The sequence below is a fragment of the Telmatherina bonti genome (genome assembly GCF_933228915.1).
Source record: "Telmatherina bonti genome assembly, chromosome: 15".
Taxonomy (NCBI): domain Eukaryota; kingdom Metazoa; phylum Chordata; class Actinopteri; order Atheriniformes; family Telmatherinidae; genus Telmatherina; species Telmatherina bonti.
This window is the reverse complement of record NC_136613.1, coordinates 24,583,372-24,599,162: the sequence shown is the minus strand read 5'-3', so window position 1 is coordinate 24,599,162 and position 15,791 is coordinate 24,583,372. Positions and strand designations below refer to the sequence as shown.

The window sequence follows — 15,791 nt, the reverse complement described above, 5'->3', positions numbered from 1 at the left end:
GGGTTTGACTTGCCAAAAACAAAAAACAAAAAAGAAAGAAAAGAAATAGCTAACTGGAAGAGACTACTGACCATAAAAGAGGAAACTAAGAAATAATTTGCTGGATTTCCTTTTGCCAACTAAGAAAACAGTCTGAACCTGTTCCTTTTTTGGATGAAATGTCCAGCTGGATTGGTTTTTAAATGGGCTGAGAAACCTCCTTTTCAACATGGTTTCATTTTTTTTATTGTTGTCTTTTCATAAAAGCAAACAGAGCAGAGTAAAGGGGGAAACCACCTCAAGCCCAGAAACACGGTATGTGCTCTTTAACCATCATTGCTGGTCAATGTGTGTGAAAGCACATGGAAATCAAACCATCAAATTTAGCTTCTCTGTGACGACCTAATTTTCTTTCTTCTGCAAAGAATGGAAATGTGCAAGAGGACAGAAAACAAAACCCAGCATACTTACAGTGGCCATTGCCAAAGTGCAGTCTTTTCTCATCTGGATGTTTGGATTTACTGCGGCAGCAAAACCTACAAATTCAGACAGAGAAAAAAGAGCAGAACTAGTGCCATATCCCACGTTAAGTGTTCACTGACTGGTCCAGCCTGGAGACCAGTGAGAGCTCATATGTTTGAGTTTGTGTTTGTGTGTAATTCCAGCTCCTATAAGCAAAGTGATGATCAGAAAAATCTTGTAGTGTGTAATTATTCCCTCTCTGAACACCCTTAACTACCAACTTGAGCCACACATACACAGGCTTGTCAACTCCAGATACACACCCATAAACAACAGCTAGTAGCTTCAACAATACAGTGTGCAGGTATTACAGAGTATAAAAGACATTTCCCACATGAAAATTTGTAATGTGTGACTTCATCTAGTAAAAAAAAAAAAAAAAAAACATGCTGGAAAATACACATTCATCAAAAAAATGAGCTCCAGCTGAAGGCAAAGAATAAAAAATACTACTGCGAATGAAGGAGACAAAACTCAAATGCAAACTCAAATGATTGTGGACAGACCTGCCAATCAGGACGTAGAGCAGCACAGTGAGCAGGATGATGGCCACGGCAGAGGAAATGGCAATCAAAACAACCTGGCTGCTCTCACTGGAGATCGAGAAAGCTGCTGAGGGACAGACAGTGACAGCTGTGTTAACCTTGTTTTGGTAGCCACCATTACAACATGAGGATCATTTTCCACCCAGCACCCTCCAATATCCATGCAAAATGTTCATCAGCTCCTTTTCAAGCTGATAAAGGGGATTCAGGTGCCGTGGTGCTCAAATAATGATGAGGTTGAAAACGTTACTCATCTCCTTTTAACTTATAAAATATGTCCGCTCTTGTTTCCACTGTTTGCCCTTAAAAACCTGGAATTTTCTTTTTATCCACTATGCAAATTACTTTTTAAAAATTGTTTTTGTTCTTTTTGGTTGAAAGACTTTGAGCAGATGGTTACACTGGTAATAAACTGATAATCCTGGCAACTGTAAAGGAAAAAGATTCAAACTTCATATGGTCAACACTTTACAATATTGGGACAAATCATATACTTACGTAATGCTTTACTCATGATAAACTAATGCATTATTTAATGAAGACTATATCAATAATTCCTGTTGATCATCATGACTTAATTGCCCTTGGAGTGAGTATTAGGGTTTTAAAACTGTTTTAATGCAATTTATTTAACAAAGATATGACACTGGTATATATGGACATGTTTATATCAAATGCATAACTGCTTTATAAACTAACAAAAAAAACTACTATTAACCTTTATTTAAAGTCACTCAAAGAGCGTTTACATATCTGTGTTCACCCATGTGAACTTCTTTGAATGTGTCTTGCATATTTGTTTTCAATTAGCAGGGAATTAAATGATATGACATACCTAAACTACTAAATATGTCAACATATGGATTAATTAACTGTGAAATGATGATCAATTTGGGATCAAGTAATCACATGAATTAACATTGAGATCATAGTTCATGATGAGTAACAGGAATTTATGATGAAGTCTTCATTAAATAATACATTAGTTCATCATGAGTTACACATTACTTAAGTATATGATTTGTACTATTAATGTAAAGTGTTTCTATTATGGTGGCAACTCTTTTCTCTCACTTAAGGAACAACCAAAATAAAATAGAAATGATGGAACAGGTACGCTTCTTTAATAATTGTGGGATTAAATAATACTATTGGTTGGATACAACTGTCACTTGGCCCAAAAAATACCAGCAAAACATTTTACCATATTTTTTGTAACAGCTGGTAAACTGCTGGACATAAAGACAATTGTTAAAAAAAAGATATAAAGAGTATCACATATGCTTGTGTGATCTTGAGTTGAAATGGCTTAATGATCTTACCTTTAATTATTTACCTAACTAATATTAAAAGGGCTTAAATTTGTTCCAGAACTAATGAGGTCAAGAAAAAATTGTACAAACTGCATTTTTGCCATCAAAGACTGCGCTGAACTTACAGTCAGGGCTGGTTTCAAACTGGAAACTTGGGCTGCTGGCTCCATATCCGGCGGCTGTGCGAGCTCTGATCTGGAGCAGGTAAGCCGTGTTGGGCTTCAACCCATTCAGGGTCACATTACAACCCCGAGCACGGAGGATGGTGTAGCTGGTCTCCTGCTCCTCCTGTAAGACATGGAGGAAATTAAATATTTGTGAGGGATTTGTCATTATTTATAAACAAATTGTATGACTATTCAGTGCAATAATGAAGTCATGTTTGGGACTCCTATAGAAACAGAATGCATATAAAATATTTACAACACTGTATACGTGATACATGTCCACTTTAACACACATGCAGCAGCATACACAGACACCGCGGACAGTTTGACAGCTTTCTTCCCAATCTGATGAATTATTCCCTTTATATTTTATGACTTCTGTCTTACTGATCTCTGCTGATAGAACAACAGGAGGATTTACACACCGAGTTCTGCACATTGTTTCCAGATGTGGAAGGTAGGAGAACACAAAAAAAAAGGAAGCAAGTACAGGGAAGATGGAAAAGAAAGGATACAGAAAGAAGCCAGATACAAGGCTGATTTACAGTTTTCTGAAGAATAAAATGAGACCTAATGATACACTAAGAGGATGAAAAGAAAAAGAGAAAGAAAAACAATGACATCCTCATACTTCACTTTTAAATTCACTTTCACGAAGAAAAAATAAACACTTAAGCAGAAATAAATTTGCTCCACATGTTGAAAATCTCCATCTTGGCTTCATAGACAGTCTGAATTGTTTAGAAAACCTGCTATGCAAGAAAATTCCCCACTCATGACCAAAAACACCCATTTTCTGACATAATTCTAAGTTTTTCAACAGCTGTCAAATAAAGAGGGAGGGAAAAAAAAGGCAGAAAGAAGATCTTAAATCCTGACAAAAACCCATTAGTGATGACTTCAATCCTGAAAATGAGCTGCATGTTTTGCAATGTAGGCAAACTCATAAAAATCATTCAAAACCATACCGTGTCCAGCCTTTGTCACATGATTGTTTTACAGTCCCAGATTTTAACAGATGCTCATTTGAAAAGACACTGGCATCAAGACTGGACACGGACACACACACACACATGAACGCATGTACGCACACATTTACACACACAATCAGTCTCCAAAGGAAACTTCACGCTCATTAATGGGGTGGATAAGAGTTTTATGGTCACAAAGCTTTTTAAACTGGCATGTATGTGTGGAAGAAACTGATACACCAGACCTGTGCTGGAACAACTTTTCATCGCATCTATAAATCTTATGCAACTTGTCACTGTTCAGTGATCAGGACATGTGATCCCCTGAAAATCACACACAGGTGTATATATATATATATATATATATATATATATATATATATATATATATATATATATATATATATATATATGTATGAAGAATGTGTAGTAAGGTCAAGTAAGGAATGTATAAACAGACAATCTATATTGCATGAAAATCTGGACTTTAACAGGGCCTCTGCGCTACACTGCGCCTTGATAAATTAAACAAAGCTGCATCAAATTATAGCTTCTATAAGTAATGCATACAGTAAGTACTTGTGCATGCACAACAGAATATCTCTAACAGAAGTCTTGGAAACACAGTTTCAGCAAGCATTCCTTTGTCTAAGACTAAATAAACAGTTTAAATGAATGGAGTTTTGAAGCTTTCTCTCAGCTCTCTAGATGAGAGTGATAAAACATGCAAAAACAATCAGCAAAGTGTATTCCCATAAAGTCCATTTTTGCAAAGTGCACTTGAAAATGCCTTATCGGCTGCAGAGTGCCCTTTTCGCCAGTTTAAGCGACACAAAGATCATACAGATCGTGCAGGCTTCCAAATGATGAAACACCTCTCTCATTCTGGGAAGTCTTCTGGTTGGGAATTCCCAAGAATATCACCAAACCTTTTGTAACTATTCCCATATATAGGATGGGAAATGAACAGCCCCAGGCCCCTGACACTTCAGACATTCAAGCTTCTTGTTTCACGACTTGTAGACATGGAAGTGGTTTGCACTGATGGGAGCAATTTTAGAAATTAAAACATGTTACAGGGTGATATTTGGCTTGGGGCCAGAGGGTTATAGTTTTAAAGCATGATGCTTCAGCTTCCTGACTGGGTTGATGTATGTGAGGTGCAAACTGGATAAAAACACTTTTCATAAATTTTTCTTTATTGTGCTTGATAAAAAGCTGTAATCATATGGCATGAGTTTAAAACAGTTTGGAAACTGCCTTGTTTCATAATTTGTTAGTTTGAAAATTTTATCTATTTTTTCACTATTTTATTTGGACAAATGAAATGAAAATAATATCAAATTTTCCACTTTCTGAGAAAGAAGCAAGTATGAAACCATTAAATTGCGCTTGAATAACTTGGTTGTCTCAACTCTGTGAGAGTCTAAATGTCCCTTTCTGAGTCAAATCCATGATTTTTTTCGTTGTGAACTTTTTTACCATCTTGTTTGAATGCAGTCTAAATACAACTATGCATGAGTGTCTATGCATAGTCATCAGCAACCCCATTGCATGCCATTTCCCATGCAATGAGAGCTGAGGAATTTAGCTGGCAACTGTATGCATCACTAAAAGCCTCTTTCTTTCATAAGTGACTCATGGGGTGGTCCTGGCGTGGCGTTTATACTCTAACATTTGTGCTTTAACAGTATGGTCTTTAGCCTTGGCATGCTAAGGGGCCTTGGTGTGTTTCTGCCTGCTGCTTTAAGAGACCTCTGTCATGCATTCATTTTTCATGATTAAAATGCCTTTTTTTTTTTTTAATTTTAACTAAACACCTATATTTTCCATCTTTTCATAATTAACACGAGTTTGCAATGAGTGAGCAAGTGTGTGCATTAGAGGGACCACAGATGACAATTAGACCTGCGGTGAGCTCTGACCCGGTATCACTCATTAACTTTTCCTTTCAGTTTTTCCCAGCCTTGTTTTAACATCTTAGTTCAGGATGGCTGAGCAGACGTCCTGAGTTTAGAGAGGAAACAACGTCTGTCAGCCAACTAATCAAGAGATTAGAGGCCAATGTTGGCGCTCAAGCACACTGATCTAGGGCACTTATATTCACACGTATGCATGCATATGGGGCTTGTGAATCAGCCAAAGTGATTAAACTTGCATCCATGGCTAATTTCACCATCAAAATGTCAGCCGTAGCTCCACACTGATGCTGAAAGCCAGCGTAATTCGTTCTGCACTAATTAGTCTTCACAGAGGAATGAGAGACCCCACAGATGCATTTACTGTCTCCTCTATAGACTTTGTCGCCATCGAGGAGTTAAATGCAGAGATGTCATGTGTGAGAGACAGAAAAGATTAAGGTTGGAGGAATGGTAAGGTGTTCGGACAGAAGAATGGTTTAGCAGTTTATTTGTATAGTATATTTTTCACAAAAGGAAACCCCATGTGCAGGAGACACACACATGAGGAGAAAGTGGGATGGAGAGTGCTGAAAAGTGATGAAGGATTTCCAACCCATAAATATCAGCGATGATTAAAAAGCTGATTTCATGTCACTTTTATGCAATGAAGCATGTTGTGCCTTGTGACTCTGCGTTATGAACACATACACAGTTTTCCATATGGTCCACAAAAAAGTGGCAGTATTCAACACATTCCCACTCCCCACTGGTGACAGATTGAGGCTGGGTACTCCTTTCAACAAGCAGAGAAATGAACAACATTTTCCTGGATGCTAATGCATAAAAAGATCATTTTTATTCTACAAAAGGTTAGAAAAGAGTAGAGAAAGAGAGGGGGAAAAAAACATGTTCATCCACGAGTTTCCTTTGTGTTAAAAACACATTTTTCAGTTACTGTTAGCTTTGAGCATAAGGGTTTGGCATCAAAAGCATGTAACAACATGAAACAACAACATCAGCACATGAGCCTCTGATTACAATGCAAATGAATGTGGGGGAAATAATAATAGAAAAAAATGTAATGATATCCCCACACGATAGCATAACTCTGTAGTCAAATTGGTTTTAGGGTGTGACATAAAGGAATTTCTGTTAAAATCAATCTGGCATTTAGGCAATTAAAATGTGTCACAAACAGGATAATCTGTGTACTGAAAAGTGATGCTGGCAGGGCAAAGACTTATGGTAGAATGTGGCAAAAAAATGTTTCTAAAAAAAAGAAAAAAGAAAAATAGGGGTCAGTTTTCGACATAAGCCTCACATCTACACTTATTTTTAATTTAATATTTCCCAATAAATCAATGCTGGTGGTCGGCCCTTACATCTGTAAGTAAATTTTAACTTAGTGCTTCTGACTGTATACATTTTATAACTTCATTAGATCATAAAACTGTTGGCAAAAATCTCCTCTAACTCCACTCTGCCTCCATCTCATATTAAATGCAAAACACATTGTTGTTAAATTAATTGTTTTGCAATACAATAATTTTACCTGACAGCAGCCACACATAGTACATAATAACAATCTGGGAAATGCTTTGCTGAGCATGGAATTTTGATATCTTTATTTCTTTTCTAATGGAAGGATTTAATCTAACTTTCATTTATCTTGTTAGTAAGCTGGGTAGCACTTAGCTTAGGCTGCAACTAAATTTGCCCTTTATGCTGCATTCTCTGGCAGCCTATTGCACTCAGCAGATTTTATTTTTCCTTTTTCTTTTTTTTTTTTCCAACATGCACAATCATTTAAAAAGTACAGTCTGCCAGGCAGCAAAATCTTTTCTTTGAGCATCGACATCAGTAAAAATAACAATCGGAGTTAAATCCATTAGATGCAATAATTCTTTAAAAAGAAGAATACAAACAAAATTAAAAAATAAAGATAAGGAAAGACTATATGCCAGGTTTAGATCCATAAATAATTGACCATAAGAGTAAGAATGTGGAGGCTTTATCAGCATCCTTCCGCAATGTCACTTTTTTTTGTCTTGTCCAGCATTTAAGGCAGCAGAATGAATATCTAGATACTGTATTCCGTTGAGCAAATTTACTTTGCCAAGGGGGGCATTATAGATGTAAGCATTATAGATATAATGTTCCCCTTGATATTCTAGATTCTTATTTTTATGTTTCTATTTATTTTACATAATTGTTTGCATTACAAAGTTTGTATTGCTGGACTGGACCGGAGGGGATAGAAGAGGGACAGAAAGAAAATCGAACAGAAGAGAAAACAGATAAACACCTTGTAGAAAGAGAGAGAGAGAGAGAGAGAAACAGAAAGAAAGAATGATAAAGAGAACAGCCTATATCCATATACATATGCACGCATACACACATACTATATTTACACATATACACATATAGAACATTAAATTTATGTTCTCCCTGTGGGAGGACCAAGCCATCAGCTGTCAGAAGAACCTAAAACTCACAAGCTAAATCCGAAACATAGAAGGAAAACAATCTGTTGTTAGTAAATAAACCTGCAGGACGACTCAGTGACTGTGTCACATGCAGAACATACAGAGTGGAACGTGTTCAGAGAAGAGTGATCATGCCAAAGTGACCCCGCCCACACAAAGGCAAGAGGCAGGCAGGGAAAACCCCAAGATCTGGGCAGCCAGCAGCCACCCCCAAGTACAGACCCCAACCGCCCCACCCTGGAGCCAGCCATGCACCCCCCAGGAGGTGGCCCCAACCAGAGTCCCCCACAGTCAGGGAGAATAGACCCCAATGTCACCTTTAAAGCCACTGTTTACTTCTCTGAATGACATTGTTGTAAAGCGTAACAACGCTTATGAAGCCAAATAGTGTAGGCAGGCTAATGACAGCTTTAAAGTCCACTATATTAAATATGATTTGCCTTTGTACAGCATATCAGCTTAACTGACATGTGATCTTCAAAGAATTTTTTTATTTGAAGATTTTTAAATTTATTTATTTAAAAGGTTTTGCTTATGATGCTGCCTTTTTGTTGGCTCATCAGGTAAAGTTTCAAGATTTATATAAACTGAACCAACCTTTTCATAATACTTGATCTCGTAGTCAAGGATGATGCCGTTGGGTCTCTCTGGTTCCTGCCAGGATAGGGAAACACTGTTTCGAGATGTCTTCTCCTTTCGGATGACTGTTACAGGAGAAGGAGCTGAACAGAAGACACAGACAGACCCAGAATGGAGGAAAGAGAGAAACAGTTTGGTTAAAATAAGGTTCAGTGGAAGTTCAGTCCCTCATGCTGAATCCTGGCAATTGACTCTAGTTCCTGTTAGTTTAATTCAGTTGGCTGTTTGGTGGGGCCGTTTTACAGGGAGATCATAAGGGAAATAAGACATAATTTTTGTAATACATACTTACACATACATGTAAAAAACAAAAAGAAGAAATAACATATATAATCCTTTGAAATCCTCTGAAATATTGATTTAAAAAAAAAAATAATGGGAAAAATTCTCACCACAAATAATAATGAATTTGACATTTTTCTTAATAAAGCTGCTATGATTATTTTTCTGTTCTTGTAAAATAAAAGTTTGAGACAAGAATAGAGAATAGGTGTTTATTTCTTTATTTATTTATTTATTTACTCATTTGTTTATTACTGCAACCAACTAATACAATTTTGTTTTAATTTTTAATGTTTTGGGCTGTTTCTTTATATTATTACTTTTTTATTATGATTTTTCATCAATTCTATCTTCTTTCATCCTCATAATTCCGTTATATTGTGTCAGTACTGAGAAGAATGTTTTGGTTCTTAAATGTTTATGTTTCAAAGATAATATATTCTAAGGCAAAGACAAGCTTCATGCATTTCAAGACACTATAGTTATGGACACCTGATTTTTCTTTTGATGCACTTGTCACTTTAAGATTTGAGGCTTTTTCTGTCTTAAATTCTATCAGACTAATTCACTATCTTTCAGAGTTTTTTTTTATTCAATCAACAGATGTCTAATCTGCACAAACATAAAATAAAAAAAAATATTGTAAAGTAAAAAAAATATTTGCTGTAGCACAAGCCCATTACGCCCTGCGATGGACTGGCGAGCTGTCCAGGGTGTACCCTGCCTGTCGCCCAAAGCCAGCTGGGATAGGCTCCAGCTCTCCGCGACCCGGAATTGGATTAAGCGGTTCAGAAAATGAATGAATGAATGACAAGCCCATTACTGTGGAGGAGGCTACCTGCCTCATTCTGTGAGCAGAATTCATTACCTGCATGTGTCAGCTCCCAATGAAAATATGTTTAAAGGCTGCTTTAAAACATAATTTTACCTCACGCTCTCAGGCAGAATTCTCCACCTCAGAAAGACTTTCACTGAACTAACTTTAAACTTTATTATCTGTATTTTCACATTCCTTACAGAGGGGTTTTTAGGTTTCATTCATAGCCTTGAAAGCAAATTTTTCTATTCTAAAGTAGAGAAAAGATTATTTTTCCTCTTACTGCTGATAGTATTTTTATATTTATGAGGGTATTAGAAAGAGGTAGTAAATGTATTTCAATGAATATTTTGATTCCATATGTCAACAAAATGAAACAGTAAGTTTTAACAATATCTAATGTTTTACTTTTAAATAAATGCCACTAAATACATTGGATGTAACATTGTAAAATGGAAAAAATAATAACAAAATAGAAGTGTTTGAGTTGTCATGGTGATATAATTTAAGGTTATAAAAAAAAAAAATCTTTAGCTTACAATTAATTGGAAACAGTAATTATTCAGATGCATGAATCAGCACTGTCCAACAACAAAGGGAAAACATATATAATGCAGAAATGGACTGGTTAGTTTCACCAAAATAACTAAACAACAACAGCAAAAACAAAATGGTGGTAACCTTGTTAAAACATCCTGATGTGAATAAGGAATGCCATTTTGACTGTTTTACTCAGAAGATTAAATTAAACAGCACAAATTCCCACAATAATCCAATCATTTATCTCTTTTTGTTTTTTCCTTTTCAGGACAGAAAAATGTCATTTGAATCCCTAAGAACCTTTTCTTCCCTTGTCTCCCTCTTCTGTCCCCATTCCTTTTGGTTTGTTGCTTTCTCCCTTGCCAATCTTCCACACCAACCCTTCACCCATGCATGGCCTTGCCTCAGGGAGTTCACATGGTCCCAATCTAGTAATTCAGCACATCTCCCCTTCCATGAAGGCCTGCTCCCCTCCTTCGTTCTGTGACTCTCCCCTTCTCTTCACTCCCTTTCTCATTTCCCTTCTTTACTGCTCTCTAATTGCCAGGCAGCTCCGGGGCCAACTCAGCATCTGAGGCATCGACTTTTAATTTTATTAGACCACAGGAAAAAACATGTTTGTCTTTGAAATGTTCAAGCTTTTCTTGATGATGATTATATGGCTGCAGAATGTGTCTGAGTGTGTGTACACACACTGGTGTGTATTTCCGCGGGAAGTTATTTTTTCTCCTGTAATGAATCCAGATGGGTAGAATCTGTTTCTATACCCCCTGCTTCTCCTCTCCTCCTCCTCCTCCTCCTCTGGCTCTGACAGTGGGGTGAGGCTGTGCTTTTTATTGGCTCTGTGGTTTATGGTGGTAATGATTTACTGAGTCTGGGTCGCTTGGAGGCAGCTTCAAGTTCCTCTCCTCCCTGTTTTCTTCTCCACGCTTCCCCTCCTATCTTTCTCTTCATGTCTATTGCCGAGCACTTAATTTGCTGTCAATCTCTGTTTCTGTCTGAGGCATAACTGTAAAACTGACACAGCATACCAAACTGACCCTATATGTTCACTGTGAGTTTTGTGGGACATGACGCAGCTGTTGGAAAGCATCTAAAAACATGGACGTATTCCACTGAACAGCAGCAGGTTGCTATGGGTGATGGCTGATTATTGGTGCTTAAATGAACTTCACAACAACTCCATCATTGTATAAAAAGGCTTGTTGAAATTTTATTTTATCATTTAAGTATTTGTCCATCATATTTCTCATTCTTTTCCCACGAAAACACACTTAACAAACTTCAGTTGCAGTTACGTGTTACACAACTCTTTTCAAATGTTGATAATAGTTACTGTGTTGTGGCATAGTTCTAACTGTAAGTGGAGGGCAAAGGAGGCGAGAGGAGGAGAACTATTTGACAGCACCTTGACAGCACTGCCAGGACATACTGCTCCTTCCCAGGGAAACACTTAATCCAGCTTTTAACAGCTTTGGCATCTATACATGTGTGTATCTCTGTGTGTATGTGTTTGAGGAAAAGTGTCGACGGGTGGGGCTGGTGCACTGACAAACCTAATCCTTGTAAACTCTGAGGGCTGATGGAGGGAGTGCAGCTGCAGGCTGAGATATTTGCTAGCGAACAGGAGGACTGTGAGTGTGTCTGGTGGGTACAGTGTGAAGGTGTCTTTCCATGTGCATATTTGCGTGTAGATCTGCGTGTTTAATTCTTGAAATCTAAGACCAAGATCCATCCTTTCTGATCGCTAAAACATTGAGATGCTTTTCAATATTCTGGGCACACAAAAGGCCTTTCAGTGTTGATAAGCCTTCTTTAAATCTAATATATATTCAGATCGTAGAGAGAATCCCCCCGACTAACAACACAGATTATAAAGCTTACCAACAGAAGACTCTGAAGCTTTGCTAACTGGCTTATCTTTCTCATTTGGATTGGCTTTCTGTTTAGTTTTAATCTTCGCTGACCTTTATCCTCATAGCAATAAATTCTTGATCCTTTACTCCCCTTCACTGGAAATGTATGTGCACTTCATCCTCATAAAAGACCTAAAAGAGGTCACGTCTTTAACCTGTTACACTGCAGCCAAAATATCACATCATGTGGTTCTGTTGGCAACAGTATCCATGGACACAATCATTTTTGCATACAAATCATACTTAAAAAAAAATGTCAAAGAAGTCTTTTCCTTATCAAAAAAGCACAACATGAAGATTCTCAGAGATACGCCTAAAATCACATTTGTAAATGTAGAATGTGTCTGGGAATCAACAGGTTTATCTCAGTATCAATAAAGTCAGAAAACTAATTTCTTTGTAACAAAAGCGGAATGTAAAACGTAATCAGAACTCTGACTTTGCAGGCATTATTGGTTTTTATTTTGTAAATCCTTTTGCTTGTAATCCAAGCACAACAGAACATTCAGGACTAAAAAACTATGAATTTAAGTCTATTTTCCTTCTTTTTTCTCCTTTAAACTTTTGAGTACACAGAGGTGTATGGTTACACACAAGGCTCAAACAACACCTACAACCTTGTACTTGAAATGCATCACCCATGGAGCTGCATGCGCTGACACAGAGCTCTTGTTGGTTTGCAAGCACAGATTGAGAATTTGTGAATTTTACTAAAACAACTTTTTCTTTTACTGAGATAAAGCAGGGACATTCAGCAGCGCCCTTAAAACTCCTTAAGTCTTAATACATTAAGTTTGACGACACTTACTCTGATCAGTCAGTGGAAATGAACATTGCCTGCCCAGTGACTGTCATCTTCTGTATGATGGAGTCTTACCTTCCTGTTTGGCAACTTATGGTAGAAAATCTCATCTGTTCACTGAGGGCAAAAATAACCTGTCAAGTGTCAAATCAAAGGTCAAGACATTAAAGAAAGAGGCCATATGAAAAAGAAACATCTAAATATAAGGAAAATAGCTATATGTGGTTTAGCAGTGAAAGGGGACAGGTTAGCAGAAAAAAGGGTTTGTGTTCAGGCAAAGAGACAGACCAGAGAAAACCAGAAGTACTGAGATGAAAAATGTTCAACGACTGACACCAAATACAAAAGCAAACAGTGCAGGGGAAGAGTGAAGGAGTAGGAAAAAGGAAATTTAAGTTGATGAACTGGAGGTAGACCTTTATGCATTCCTTGCTTGAGTCAGAGATTTCTGAGGTTTGGCACTTTATGCTGCAGCTAGATTTATTTTACCCTTGGAGTTTTTCAACACGACCTGCCTTTGCCTCCTTATTCTTCTACAAACTGGATGTGAGGAGAGATATTTGTTTAAAAGGATTGATGGGAGTTTTAGGAGGCCATCCTTGCGTTAAGAGTCTGTTAAAAGGAGGAGATATTTCTTTTGCAAAGGAGGAGGTCATTCGATCTCAGTCGTTAAACAAGAGCACAGAGGCCTGGGATCGGCCTGTAAATGTCCAGGGCTGAAAGTTGGAGTGCACATGTTTGTGGCAAGAGTGGTATAGGTTAAGACTTATGCACATGAAGAAATAAAGTAAGAAGTTCACAAGAAATCAGTGTGTTTCAGAGATTAAACAGCTGTAAACACTCCTGTAGTTTTGCTTAGATACACTCTTTAAGCTTATATGTTACATTATTTTGTGTAATAATTAAAAAGACTAAATCTGACAAGTGTAACTAATAAATCTTATCTGTGAATTCATAGGGGTGATTTTGTAAAATAATGAAAGCCGAATACATGCATTGGCAGCACACCAGAGGGCTGGCTCTGCTGGTCAAGATTCACCACTTCACCTGCATCCCAAGGATAAAGGACACTCCTTTAAGCACAGTAATGTGGACATTTTGGACAGAGAGGACAGGTGGTTTGAGAGAGGGATCAAATAAGTCATGTCAAATTGGAAAAGGCATCTTAGAACAGAGGAACCAGTATCACCTCTGCAAGCAGCCACAATGCAGTCTTGACTACCCTCCAAGGTGGCTTTGTATTTCCCATTGGACTTTGTGACCAAAGCAGTTTTGACTGCTGTGAACTCGCAGGTGACAAAGACCTGAACGACCCACACAATGGCATGGTGAGTCAGTGGCAGATACCATCTCAACCTTTAACGCTTCTTTGACAATTATAAACCCAAACTTCACCAACATGTTAGAACTGAAGAATTATTCAAGACGAGAGGGGATTTTTTTTTTTTTTTATATATAAAAATAAAAAAGAAGTCGTTCCCTAATTTAAACTCTGTTACCACAACCTAACCTTGCAAAGATGTTAAAAAAAGAGTACTGTGGTTCATCGTATATATCATATTCAAATCATTTAAATTTGTCAGAAAGTTGGTACATTTGTCACATAACTTTGTAACTTATGCTCTGTGGCATTTTACCTGCTTGGTTGGTGGTGATGGTGACTGCAGCATACTGTCTCATTTTGGGAGCCAACAAAGACACGCCGTTCTGTGCTTCAATCTCAAAGGTGTAGTTGGTGTGGGCTAACAAATCAGCCACTGTCACTGTGGTGTTGTGCAGGCCAGTGGCTCTTGGCAGAAAGCGAACATTGCTTCGACATGGCTCACAACGCTGGGCGCCACTGTTGTTGCCAGTGGCAACGCCACCGCGACATCGCTTGCACAGGACAGTAAAGGTAATATCCTTGCGACCTCCAGTGTCCTCTGGCCAACTCCAGTCCAGGATAACTGAGGTCTCGTTGATGGAAGAAATCACGTTGCGGGGAGCTGATGGAGGTCCTGGTGGACAGAGAAGAGAAGAAAATGACGTGTGCAGCAGAAATAAGTCAGAAATAAGTTCCCAGAAGGGCAGAGGGCACAGTACGTACAGCATATAATATGAAACTTATGGTTTTAATGGATCTTAAAATGTTTTTCTTTTTTTTTTTTTTTGTTTGTTTGTTGCATCCATGCATTTCTGTTTGAGATGGAATATTGTAGCAGCACAGGCGATTATTATAATCTGTAAATAAAATAAATTTGAATATTTTTTTTCTAAGAAGGAATCAAAGGTACCAAATTTCCCAAGATGCAAAGAATTTGTGTTTATTCATTCATCTGCCTCTAAGTGAATTTGTAAATTTGTCTCGTTATTCCTTTTACATGATGTTGATGCCAGTTTCCTTCTACAATAATCTCAGCTACAAACTCTTCGCAAGTGTCTGAAAACGGAGATGTTGTTTTCAATCCTGAAGGTGAAACAGCTCTTCAATTTGTGTTCTGCTGGTCAACTAGTTGAATTAGGTCATTTGAAAACACGTACATTTTTCCTCTAAAACAACTTTAGTGTTGTTTTAACAGCAAGTTTTGGGTAATTGTCCATCTGGAAGAGGAACCTCTGTCCTGGTCTCAATGCCCTAAAAGACTGAAGCAGGTTTCCTCAAGAATCTGTCTGTATTTACCATCATTCATCGTTTCATCAATTCTAATCAAGTTTCCATTTTCTGCAAAAAAAAAAAAAAAAGAAACATCCCAAAAGATGACATGGATATGATCTTGCTCCACTTGGGGATTGTCTTGTTGAAATAATGAGAGGCATTTGATTTGGGTCACACACAACATTTTACTTTACGGAAAAAAAAACCAAATTTTTTCTTGCATGTTTTAGGAACCTCCCAGAGTCCTTTAGCTTAATCTCCTTAGCTATTTAGAAC

General features: G+C 37.5%; 1 protein-coding gene across 5 annotated transcripts in view; it reads right to left on the bottom strand.

Annotated features, from left to right (window-relative positions):
- The window catches only part of epha3 (eph receptor A3), a 112,845-nt gene that overhangs the window by 34,351 nt on the left and 62,703 nt on the right, over window positions 1-15,791 (bottom strand). For 3 of the 5 annotated variants that reach the window (XM_079254028.1, XM_079254030.1, XM_079254031.1), the window contains exons 5-9: window positions 14,518-14,877; window positions 8,482-8,606; window positions 2,485-2,647; window positions 1,008-1,113; window positions 451-515 (exon numbers count right to left, since the gene is read on the bottom strand). In XM_079254028.1, the coding sequence (XP_079110154.1) occupies window positions 451-515; window positions 1,008-1,113; window positions 2,485-2,647; window positions 8,482-8,606; window positions 14,518-14,877 (819 nt within the window). The remainder of the gene's footprint in view (window positions 1-450; window positions 516-1,007; window positions 1,114-2,484; window positions 2,648-8,481; window positions 8,607-14,517; window positions 14,878-15,791) is intronic. The other 2 variants (XM_079254029.1, XM_079254032.1) reach the window with 1 other exon arrangement.